Genomic DNA, 12,593 nt, shown 5'->3' with positions numbered 1-12,593 from the left:
TGCATGCATGTGCATGGGTGTTTTGCTAGAGATTGAACCCAGGTCCTTGCACATTTTACGCAAGTGTGCTTACCCTTAGCTGTAACTACATAACCATAGCTTTTGCTTTAAAATTTCATCACAGCTTAGACTTCTTTTGTGCAGGGTGATAAGTATGGATCTATTTGCGTTTTTCTACATGTAGACATCACCACCATTTGTTGAAGATGCTGTCTTTTTTTCATTGTATGGTTTTGGCTTCTTTGTAAAAAATCAAGTATTCGTAGGTGGGTGTGGATTTATTTCTGGATCTTTGATTCGATTCTATTGATCCACCAGTCTGTTTGTATGCTAGTACCATGCTGCTTTTATTACTGTTGCTCTAGAGTCCAGCTTGAGCTCAGGGTTGGAGATTTCTTCAGAAGATCTTTTATAATACATGGTTGTTTTAGCTGTTCTGTTTTTTTTTTTTTCCATATGAAATTGAGAATTGTTCTTTTAAGGTCTGTAAAGAATTGTGTTGGTATTTTGATGGGAATTGCACTGAATCTGTAGATTGCTTTTGGCAGGATGAACATTTTCACTATGTTAATTCTACCAGTCCAAGAGCATAGGAGATCTTTCTATTGTCTGATTTCTTCTTCAATTTCTTTCTTCAGAGAATTGAAGTTTTTTTCCATACAGGTCTTTCACTTGTGTGGTTAGAGTCACACCAAGACACACACTTATAAGTGGATACTAGCCATTTAATATAGGATAAACATACTAAAATCTACAGTCCTAAAAAAGCTAAACAATAAGGAAGACCTCAGGTAAGAGGCTTAATCCTCATTCAGAAAGGAAAATAGGATAGACAGGACAGGATCCTTCTACAGAGGGCCTCTGAAAGACTCTACCCAGCGGGGTATTGAAGCAGATGCTGAGACTCATAGACAAATTTTGGGCAGAGTGCAGGGAATCTCATGGAAGAAGGAGGAGACAGAAAGACCTGGAGGGGACAGGAGCTCAAGGAGACTAACGGCCAAAAATTCTGGGCTCAGGTGGTCCTGCAGAGACTCATGAATCAACCAAGGACCATGCATGTAGAAGACCTAGACCCCCTGCTCAGATGTAGCCCAATGAGCTCAGTTACCATGTGGGTTCCCTAATAAGGGGAACAGGGGCTATCTCTGACATGGACAGAGTGGCTGGCTCTTTGATCACCTCCCTGTGAGGTGAGGTGGCCTAAGTGGACCACAGAAAAAGAGGATCCAGACAGTCCTGATGAGACCTGATAGGTTAGGGTCAGATAGGGCCAGTCCCCAGTAGAGGACTTCCCCTACTCTCTGGGGAAGGACCTAGGCGGGAAGAAGGAGGTAGAGTGGGACGGGGAGGAGATGAGCTACAGCCAGGATACAAAGTGAATAAATTGTAATAAATGATGATAAAAGAATTAAAAAATTCATCACTGCACTTACATTGTGGACCTTTGCCACTGTGTGTTGGACACTGCTATGACAACATGTTGCCATTCAGGAAAAAAAATTTCCTTTAAGAAGCAAGGACTTAGGTCTCATTTGTGTTGTTAATCTACACATATCACCCCTCACTTAATGTCCAGTTCAGTAGAGCCTAGGGCTGAATACTTTGAATGTGGAAATTTGTGATTTTATTTTGAGCCTAAAGAAATATACCACACCTAAGTTCACAGGCCTTTCATTTAACTGAATCATAGCTTGCTAAACCACAGTGCTCATGCAGTAAGCTATGAGGCTGTAGGCAGCTGCTAGCAAGAACATCCACACAATTTACCCAATTTTCTCTTTACTCAGAGCTATGAGAAAAAGTAAAAGAAACTTGAATTAGAGAAGACCTTTTGAGCATTTGTGATGTTGAATGTGTAAGACTGATATTATTGACCAAAATTTGGGTTTTGGAGCTATAGTTACCTACAGAATCCAACTTGAGATGCTACTCCTCCTGTCTTCCTCTGGAAAACTAAAAGTTGGCTCTATTAGCTTCATGTATTCTCTACCATCTTGAAGCTTGTACAGCCAGCGCTTGAGTTCATCCACCTGAGAACTGGAGAGTAGTAGGCCTTCTCTGCGGAACTCCTGGCTCAAACATAGTTATCTGTCCCAGATTTCCTCTCACTCATTTTGAGCTATTTTCTGGACAAAAGAACCACATTTCACCCACTCTCCTTCCCACCAGAGAAAGTAGAAGTAAATAATGACATTGGATTTCAAAATGCTGTTTTTGTGTCACGTGTGGGGGCCCGCAACGGTGATCTCAGAACTGAGGAGTCTGAGCAGGAAGAATACTGTGAGTTTTAGGCCCACCTGGGCTAGAGAAGGCGGTTCTATCTTACACACACACTCTCTCTTTCTCTCTCTCTCCTTCCTCCCCACATGCATACACACTGTCACAGACACACATGCAGACATGCATGTGCACACACACACACACAGGTATGCATGCACACCCCCTTCCTCTCTCATACACAGTCTCTCTCACACATCCACACACATCCACATGCAGGGTGGGTTCTGATTTACTATGTGAGTTTTGTTTCAGAGGCTAGCTTGTTATGCTCTACTACTTTATTATTACTATTTTGGAATTCATGTTCTGCTTTCTTAGGCTTGTTCTCCTTAGAATCATGAAGAATGCTACTTCTGATCTCTGTGAAAACTAGAAGAGAAGATGCTCCATGCCTCAGTAAATGAAACTTGCTGACAGTGATTGCACTTTTCCTATTTCCCAGGTATCAGAGGCACTGAGAAAGGAGGATTGGATTGTAATTTCAAGGCTTTCCTGTGCTATAAAGTGACACCAAGGCTAGCTTAGGGAGTTCCATGAGCTCCTGCTTCATAGTAAAAAGCAAAAAGGGCACTGGGCAAGGTAACTCAGGCGGAGTACTTGTCTAGTATTCACAAGGCCCAGCTGTATCCCTACCACCTTAAGACAAAAGGAAAGCCTAGTTATTTCCTGTAGAATATCATTAACATATTTTACAGTACCAAAGAAAGAGGGTCACCATGCCACATCTGCTTTTCAGTGTTTACTCCTTATTCATTGCTCCCCTCCTCAACGTTTAGGGCACAAGCCCCTAACTGTTTGTCTTTTTAAGTCCTAAAGACTGAAAATCACAGCTAAAAATCAAACCCAACTTCCCCTTTGTCTGTGATCCATGCAGGTGGCTCAGCCTCTCTCCGTGGGATAACAAACAATTAGAGCAACACATTTATTCAGTACGAGACAGTGGTGACTTGGCAGGGTTAAATGAAAGGTATGAGAGGAGTCTGCCTTCAGGGCTGTTTCTTACATGAGACTAGGAAATGGAACCTAAGCCAACAGGGGAGAGAAATGGTGTTTACTTTGTCACAAACATCAAGTAAGAACATTGCCTTGAATGCTCTGTCAAGGTTAGTTATGTCTGTAACCAAAGGCATTCGTAACAAAGTGACACTTCTGTCTACAGGGCAGATTTTTACAGATTTGAGAAATACGCTGGGCTGAGCGGGGAGGGGACAGCTCAAGGTCAGAACACTTGTTAGCTGTGCCCAAGGCCCTCAGTTCAATCCTCAGCACTTCAAACATTCGTTTAACATCCAAAGGTAGACAATGCATGTTAGACGCATGGGGCGAATGCTCTGCTGTCTTCATGGTGGCTTTCAGGACACCTTGAAGAGTCAACAGACATCTTCGGTGCTCCAGCGTTCTCCTCCGAAGATCCTGACTCAATGTTTCTAAGGCAGGGCTCTGCAGCTGCATTTCATAACGCACCCCGTAAAATTATTGATTCAGCTAAAGTAGGATCCATACAAGTTCTGGGATTGCTTACTCCCGTTAAAGAAGCACAATTTTTTCTTTGTGTTTGCTGTTGATTTATCTGAAGTACTCCCAGTGCTGGGCACATCAGGGACAGGATGAGAGACAAGATAGGTTCATCGTGGACACAACAAACATATATTTCAGAACTAGAAGCTAGTTAGAGCTAGTTAAACATTCTTGAAGAAGCACCAATGGTTGGGGCTCACAAGGGCCCCCTGAATAGTCCACACAAGCAGCCAGTATATACCTTACCAATAGGAACCAGAGTCACAGAAAGGGCAACAATTTAAGAAAAAAAAAATCACAGAATTCCATAAGCTTAGGATTTGAATCCAGATCTCCTGTCTCTGATGCAACATAATTTGCAGGAAAAAAAAATTAGGACTCAGTGATTTTTTTTTAAGTTTTCATATTTCCAGGGAAGAGACACCAAGAAGTACAGCCTTTCTGTAGCTGCTGGTACTGAGAGCATGCAGAGTCTGAAGTCCCTGATTCTGTGTCTGATGCTGTTTTAAAAATGTTTTATGCTGGGGTTTTCATGACCCCAGTCTATTATACTTGTATCCAGGTTAACCTATTGGAGACCGAAATATAGCAATGCCTTAAATAAAACCAATGTCAGCTTTGAAATGAACCCGGTTTGAGCCCTGAGGACATTTCTTTCCAGTTATACAGATGTACACATGGCACATCTTGGCAACAGCAGGGTGCCTGCAGCTCTTTTGTCCCTCCTCAGTGGTGTGTGCTAAGTATGTAAGATTTATGACCTAAGCCGGGAGCAGAAAGCCCTGACAGAAGTTTAGTAATTAGTCATCTGGACTCAGCATTCTCATGAGCTGTGTGGGAGAAGCTCAGGGCCTGAAAACACCCTCACCATCATACAGTGAGAAACAGGCCGTTTCTCGGCCGAACACCTTTTTAGCTCTGTGACACACCCTATGAGACTTGTTAGCAAAACTTAATAACCAGATCTTATCAAATAAAGCAAGCACGTACTAGTAATTTGACTAGAGTTAGCCATGTTATTTCTGTACTGAAATTACACCGTTCTTTCTCTAAGATTTTGTAAGTGATGGCAAATATGTACGCATGATGCATGTATCATGTAACTGATTTTTATTTTTTAAGGTGGTGGAGTTATTTCTACTCCAATGTTACGTCCAAACATTCCTTTCTCTTTGCCCCTCATTGTTGTTTTTCTGCAAAGTTTACAATACAATGTGCTCAGATATGCCTTCACACTATCCTGTCACTTATCCTGTTTTGGAACACTAACCTTTTAAGCCTGTAAGTTACTTAGTGCTTAGTACTTAGTAAGTTTTCAGTAAGTAACTACATTAGTAAGATTAAACATTGTCAGTTGCAGAAAAATGGATGTGACTACAGGTAATCATATTAAGTTAATCAAGTAAATTTCATAAAGCAAGTTTCACATTTTTTTTTCATTTCTGGCTTCTAGATCTCATATAGACACTTAAGATGATAGAAACAGAAAACATGACAATAGAAGCAACTGTCAGAGGGAAAAAGAGAACCAGTAGGTGGGGGAGGTATGAGAAGCAAGGGGAGGGGAGGAGAGGGTATGACGAACATGCAGTGTATGTTAAACAAACCAGCACTGGATGGCTAGAACTGAGCTGGCCCACAGAGGAGCACTGGCTGTTCACAGCAGCCTTCTGGCCCCACGCTGCCAGTCCTCCACACAGACAACCCTGACAGCTGCCACAAAAATGACAGCCATTGATCACATAGACAATACTGGTATAAACCAGAGACCAGGAAGCTCATGTCAGCTCCACTCTCACCTAGCCAGACAGACTCCAGCACGCGACCCATGCACGGTTCCCGACTTTGGTTTCTTCCACTGTAAAATCAGGATTTACCTGCTGAGGGATAGCAAGCTAGCCTATGTATTTTATTCTATATTTCTGTGGTGTGCTGTTTATAGGTATGTGCGGTTTTGTGCATGTACATCTGTGCACACTGACATATATGAACATGTGCGTGGAGGTCAGAGTTTGATGTCACGTACCTTCAATACGTGATGGAATGACAGCACTCAGCAGACTTGAAAGTATTAAACAGATTACACAGGTTCTTATTCACTAAGAACATTTCTCACTACTGAAGAACACCAAGGCTCTGTTTCTTACCTTTGGACTTCCGGTCGTGGTATGACCTGCCTCTAGAATGAGGGGTGTCCAGATACAAATTCTCCAGGTCATCTTGCCAAGACTCTGGATTGAAGTGCTTAAGCAGATCTTCCACAGTATCGAATTCTGCAATGGTTTTGTCCAGGGCGTCGGCAGTGAGAGTAGGGTCCGTTACTGATGGGGAGTGATGGGCCCCCTCCTAAGAGTGACATACAGCTCAGTGTATTTAGAAAGGGTCCGCTGCTGTGACATATAACGATCATACAAGCATACAGAAGGAACACAGAGGGTTTCAGAGAAAAACATATCGTGAAAATATCATGCCATGGCAATCGGGCACTGAATTGTTATATTGCTAAACAAGAAGAGTGTACAACTCTAATGTACAACACAGCATGTGTTTTTTTTGGGGGGGATTCCAGAAGCATTGTGTCACTTTATTGTTCTCTATTTTTTCTATAATTTTATTTTTCTCATTAGTTACATTTTGCTAATTTTGTATCCCAGCTGTATCCCTCATTCCCTCCCCAATCCCACCCTCCCTCCTTCATCTCCTCCCTCCTTCATCTCCTCCCTCCTTCATCTCCTCCCTCCTTCATCTCCTCCCTCCTTCATCTCCTCCCTGCCCCTTTCCAAGTCCACTAATAGGGGAGGACCTCCTCCCCTTTCATATGACTTGGAAGGCAAAGCCAAGTAGATTCTGCAACCTTAAGCTTCCCTGAACTTTGACAATTTCAAAAGATACAGGGTAAGTAGACATACAAATATTGACATCTAATTTCTTGGTTCCTAGTCCCCAGTCTTTCTTATATCAGCTAATAACTTTGAAAATCAAAATTCTGATCTGTTTTCGAGCAATTTCTGATGATAGAATCTATTCTCCCACGCTTGCCTTCGGCAGCTCCCCTTTTCATATTATTGCTCATTGCAGATGCTGTGTGAGCTGAATTTGACTCCACTCTGGGGACGTTCTGATAAAATCTGGCACTTTAACCGACTTATTTACCGTCAATAAGGATAATTAGCCCTGAAACTGGCTCTCTTGACTTGAGAGTGCAAGGTTCACATGAGAAGCATACTAAAAGAACAGATGAAAGTGCTGCTAAGGTTTAGCCAGAAGATTATTGAAATGAGGACCACAGTACCACTGGAAGGCCAGAAAAGGATTATTTAGTTTGCCATGGAAATAAAACATTCTTGTGTGAAATGTCTAAGCACCTTCTCCACTAACCCTTGTACAATTTCAAGGGAAACGAGCCCTGAGTCAGACATCTCTGTGAAAATTCATGACCCATTAACAGGGAAATAGAGAGAACACAGCCTCAAATGATCATCTAAACATCCGTAAAGAAACGACCAAACAAATAAGATCTCCCCATGGGTAAATATTTCCTATCACTGAAGAAGTGGAAGTTAATGAACCCTTGCCTTCTTCAACCCGAACTGCAGTTCTAAGGTAGAAACAACACATGTTGCCGAGCCATAAATTAGTGCTCTCACTTTCCTGCTATCCTCCCCTCCTCAAACATTTACAGTTCATAGGTCTGTGAATTATCCCAAGACCCCTCACTTTCAAAGGGCCGCACCCTAGTTGGTGAAATTATGGAGTCTGATGAAGCCATCTACCATTGGTGTAATGTAGAAGACGTTTCCATTTACACCTTTGAGGAGAAGCGGGGAGAGCGCGGTGAGAGAGAAGATGAGTAGATGACTATGGAAGCGGATGCTGCCATCCTTTCCCCACCACAGCATTTCATCACCTGTGTGTGAAGCCACATGGGTATATGTACAAACAATTGTTTGTCTGGGACCTTGGCATTTGCCATGTATGACTTGTGAGGGATTTGTTAAAACATTGAGCAGAGATAAAGATACACTCTTTACTGACCTTGCTGTCAATAATACAACTCCATCCAGGTACTGACATACTGGTTTCTTCAGTTCTTTATTTTCTTTAAACAAGTTTTTTACATCTATTTGTTTTATGTGTATGAGTGTTTGCCTTGGAGGTATGTATGCATGTGTACCACATATATGTGTTTACACAGGTCAAAGACAGTGTAAGATTTCCTGGAACTGGAGCTATGGATGGTTGTAAACCATCTCAGTGGGTACCAGGAACTAAATCTGGGTCCTCTGCAAGAGCAACAATTGCTCTTAACTACCGAACCACCTCTCCAGCCCACCTCTCCAGCCCTTGTTCCTTCAGTTATTGGCAAGCTAGTTTTTTTAAATTGTGTGTGTGTGTGACATGAGCTGTACTCTGATGGACACACATGCTTTTGTCTTCTACAACTCTCTTAATATTCACATGCTATGTACGTATGACCCTTATAAGTCATTACTGTAATTACAAGTCTCCACTCAACCTGTATGGATAACTTATACCCAGTGGCTCATATTTACTCTACAATTAGCCTTATATCACTATGTGAGTGAGTATGATATGCCACAAATCAGAAAGAGTTGACCAAAGTTAAGAGATTGGCAGCATTTAAAAACTTTGAAGGAAAGTAAGAACATCAGCCAAACCATTCCCACTCAAGTAAAAGCCTCTTGCTGTAGCTCTGGGCAAAGTGGCTGCAGGTCTTCTCAGTTGGCTCTCAGCAATGCCTGGAGTGTCACTGTGTACCCAGGCATTATGACAAGAACCAACTCTTAAGGGTCTCTCAGTTCCTGGAACAGAGTCGGGGTGAGGTGAGGTGATACACTCTCCTTTGACACTAAGCCGGAGAGAAAATTCAAACCACACATAAAATTGAAACTGTCCCTCTGTATGAGATTTGTGGTTGTTTTCCAGGTTCCTTTTAGGGCAGTTGGTATACACAGGATGATAACTTAGCAACAATTACGTGTCATTAAGCAAGCCGACAAACCTACAGGAGTATTTGTTTCTGTAGTGGGTATTTTAAAAATTTCCTAAAGAGCCTCTTATGTGTGCTTCCTTCTGCTGCACCATGCATTTGGTTGTATTGAGTCTTTGCTATATATTTGTAAGGATAAATTAGAATATTAAATTAAAATTGAATTAAAATCACCACAAAAGCATGTCTATTGCCTAAAAAAATAATATTTAAGCTACTTTTAACAAAACAAAATATATTAGAATTAGAAATATATTAAATTAGAGTGTTAATTTATCTCCATAGCCTTTCTTCCCCATCCTCTTTCTTCTACTTTCTTCCCTATTCCCTCAACAGTGTTCCTCCCAATTTCATGGGATCTGAAAAAAGGAAAAACAAAACACTCACTGAGTCCTCTTAGTGCTGCGTGTATATGCTCAGGCATAGAACAATGCATTGTAGGGGTTCCCCCTCAGGGGCCTCGTTCCTGAAGAGAACTGACTCCCCCTCTACAGAAGCCACCAATTGCTCCTCAGTGAGGCAGAGACTTCATGAGCCTCTCCAGCCATGCCAGAGTTTTCTGTGGTTCCATCTAGTGCTTGTCTTATGTATGCATCACAGATGCTGTAAGGTCATGTTTGTGGCCATCTCAGCCTGTGTGGAAAGCATTGTTTTTCTGCATATGCTCACTACCTCTGGCCCTTACAATCTTGTTACCTCTTCCTCAGTGATCCCTGAGGTGTGAATATAAACTGATCAGCTACACTAGAGGATATCAAGAGGCACAGTATCCAGACTTTGTTGAAGCCCTGCCATAGAAAGAATTAAAAACATTTCTCCAGTGAGAAAAACAAATAGCCTTGGCTTAAAAACAGTAAGACTGATTCAGCCACATGGCCACACATTAGGACCAGACAGTTGTTCACCATGCTTTGACCTGGCAGAGAAGAGCTTGACTTTATCTTGTGTTTTATTATGACATTAAGTTCTACATGCAGGACTGGTGAAGGCAAGGTCTGTTCTATGCATGCAAAGCAGATAAGGTGAAAGCATCCCAAGAAATGACTGAATTTGGAGGAAATAAAGTGAGACTTGAGCCATTTTACTGCTGAAGGGTAGGACATGTGTTATGTGCTAATCAGAGCACTGCAGAGCTGATTTTCACTTAGGTCACCATTCTGTAAACACAAGATTTTCCCAGCTTGCAAACACCCTTGAAAATGCAAATGTAAAAAAGGGGGTGTTCCTGGAAGAAATGGAGGAACTCAAAATGCCTGAGATTTGGCTTGCAGTCAAGATAGGGTTCTTAATGCATTTGAGGTCCCTCTGAGGTTGACCTGAGCTCATCCAGCAGTTTTTTTCCCACTGGCAATGGAATAATAAATTACTTACAGAGATAGAGCTTGTGACTGATTCCCAGTTGGTCTCTGAGGCTGCTTCTGGTTGGAAATCTTCCTGGAAGGTAAAGACACATCCATAAGTCAGTCACCCCTCTGTTCAAGCGGCTATGCCATGGTTGCAGCAACTCATTCTTCTGAATCTCTTTCTCAGTAAGGGACAGCAGGGACTGGTTGGGCTACATTCTCAGCAAACAAGTCACCATTTCTATGATGCAGCTGTCCACGATGTATTTGTCCCTCTCATTTCAAACATGGACAACTGTACTAACATTGTCTTGTAAATATGGGTGAAATAGAAAATGTACAGATAGAAGTTCAAATTTAACTTGGTCATCTATTGGTGTGTAACCTCCAGTGACCTTCCTAGCCTCAAATCCTTTTCTTCATCTATAATGGGCCGAAATGTTTAAACTACAGAGCTGTTTCAAGAATGGAACATAGCAATTATACAATTATAACCGGTATTTAATAAGTGCTTACTACAGAGAAAGAATAATTATTATCATTATTTATATGCACTTGGCTTAAACTAGGTTCTAAATAAAATTCAATCCTGCCAGCTGGGCCAGTGTTCAACACCAATGATCTTCTCAAAGATTAACCTCTAAAGGCTTTCCCAGACTCCATTAACAAATGTCAGGAAGAATTGCCTGGGGAAGACCATGACTGGGGGACTGACAACAGGCAGACCCTACAGAGACGGCTTAAGAAAGTTATCTCTGGCAAGCCTGAAAGGATTTGTGATAGCAGTTCCCATCATAGAAAGAATTCTCCCGAAAGGCAAACTTATCTTCTGTTTGCATGCAGTTGCAAACATTAATTTACATTAATTACTCCAGCACTAGTAAATTAAAAACACACAGACACAGATACACACACACATACACCCATACACACACACACACACACACAGACAGACAGACAGACACACACACACACAATGAGAAGGAAAGTTAAGCTGACCCCTATGTCACAGGAAGCTTCTTGTATCCGCTGAAATAACTCATCCTGGTAATTTCTTCCAGTCTGAGTTGCATGTGAGGCATTTTGCAAGGATACTAAGACTCATTCAGTGATTCAGGTCTGAAAACTTACTTGCCTCATTCTGGTTACTGAATGAGAGCTGAGAATCAGGTCTAATTTCATTTGCAACATGAGGGTCTGAAAGCACATCTTTTGATTGGTCATGATAACATGAGTTTATGTATAAATGTTGGCCTTGAAGGAAATGTCAGCTGTTCACCTAAAAAGAACTGAATTATACATGAGATAGGAGAAACCAACTGGGTATTGATCATTATTCTAATCCAACATCAGTGAATAAGAAAGAAACAGGAAACCTGTGCCTACAGGGAACAGAAAGGACCTATAGTAGAACAATATATACAAAACAAGTGAAGGTTGGGGTTTATAGAAACCTCTTGGAAACAGACTAACATGTAGAGAGAGGCAGAGGGTTTTGTGGGACACTTCCAGGTTTGTGAGCTTGGTTTTCATCACTATAGCCACTACCCCAAACTGAGTCCTTAACAAAGAAACAAGAGTTATTTAGCTCAAAGTTTTGGATACTGAAAAGTCCCAAATTGGGAAGCCTTGTTTATTAGGCCTCTGGCAAGGACCTAAGGCCAGGCAACAACACAGTGATAACCTGTGTGAGATGGAGAGGTTACAGCTTAAAACGGGAAGTCTGGAGTCTGGAGAACTACGGTAATTAATCCCTAGGTGGCCTTAACGTTGGCCCAGAAAGCAAGCTGCCCAAACACGAGCTCTTGTGCTCACACTCAAGCCATATCCAAACCACAGTGATGCCGTGAACAATTTGCAGATCATACACTTTTCATTTCAGCTGTTCCTGCAAAGTTTCTTAATGTGTTAACCTACTGTGTCATAGCAGAGTCTCTAAAGTGAGGCTGAATCGTGAGTGACTAAGACACCATCTCTTCCCTCAAGGAGTTTGAAACCATTAAATTCATTTCAGTTCTTTAATTCCAGTCTGCTTGCGTTATGTGGTAGCAGACTGTGCCTGAAGAGGAGATGGGATGAGATAATTTTCATGAAGAAAAGAGCACTTTTGATTAGATTCTTATATGCTCAGTAGAAGGTTAGTTCCTACAGACTATTAATGAGTCATGCTGAACATGATGTGCTTGAGATACTTACATATATACATGTAAAAGTAGTCAGAGGATATTTCCTCTAGACAATGGATCTTGTGACTGGGACTTGAACTTGAGACACAGATTTGGGAACTTTCCACACAAAGAAGACAACAAAATCAAGTGATGGATTAGGAAACAATATGGCATCCAGAAAGCCTTTTTTTTTTTTAAATCTGAGAACTAGAAATGGTTTTAGGATTTTCCAGCACAATTTCCTCATTGTCAAGTATTTATAAGTAACAA

At 41.6% G+C, this 12,593-nt stretch overlaps 1 protein-coding gene across 2 annotated transcripts in view; it reads right to left on the bottom strand.

The window, feature by feature from the left end:
- Pdgfd (platelet derived growth factor D) overlaps positions 1-12,593 on the bottom strand; it is a 217,867-nt gene that overhangs the window by 25,226 nt on the left and 180,048 nt on the right. For both annotated transcript variants that reach the window (XM_060369035.1, XM_060369032.1), the window contains exons 4-5: positions 10,184-10,246; positions 5,949-6,147 (exon numbers count right to left, since the gene is read on the bottom strand). In XM_060369035.1, coding sequence (XP_060225018.1) covers positions 5,949-6,147; positions 10,184-10,246 — 262 coding nt within the window. The remainder of the gene's footprint in view (positions 1-5,948; positions 6,148-10,183; positions 10,247-12,593) is intronic.

This window comes from Meriones unguiculatus, chromosome 1 (assembly GCF_030254825.1).
Source record: "Meriones unguiculatus strain TT.TT164.6M chromosome 1, Bangor_MerUng_6.1, whole genome shotgun sequence".
Lineage (NCBI taxonomy): Eukaryota > Metazoa > Chordata > Mammalia > Rodentia > Muridae > Meriones > Meriones unguiculatus.
The sequence above is the reverse complement of the archived record's forward strand: the minus strand, read 5'-3'. Positions and strand labels throughout refer to the sequence as shown.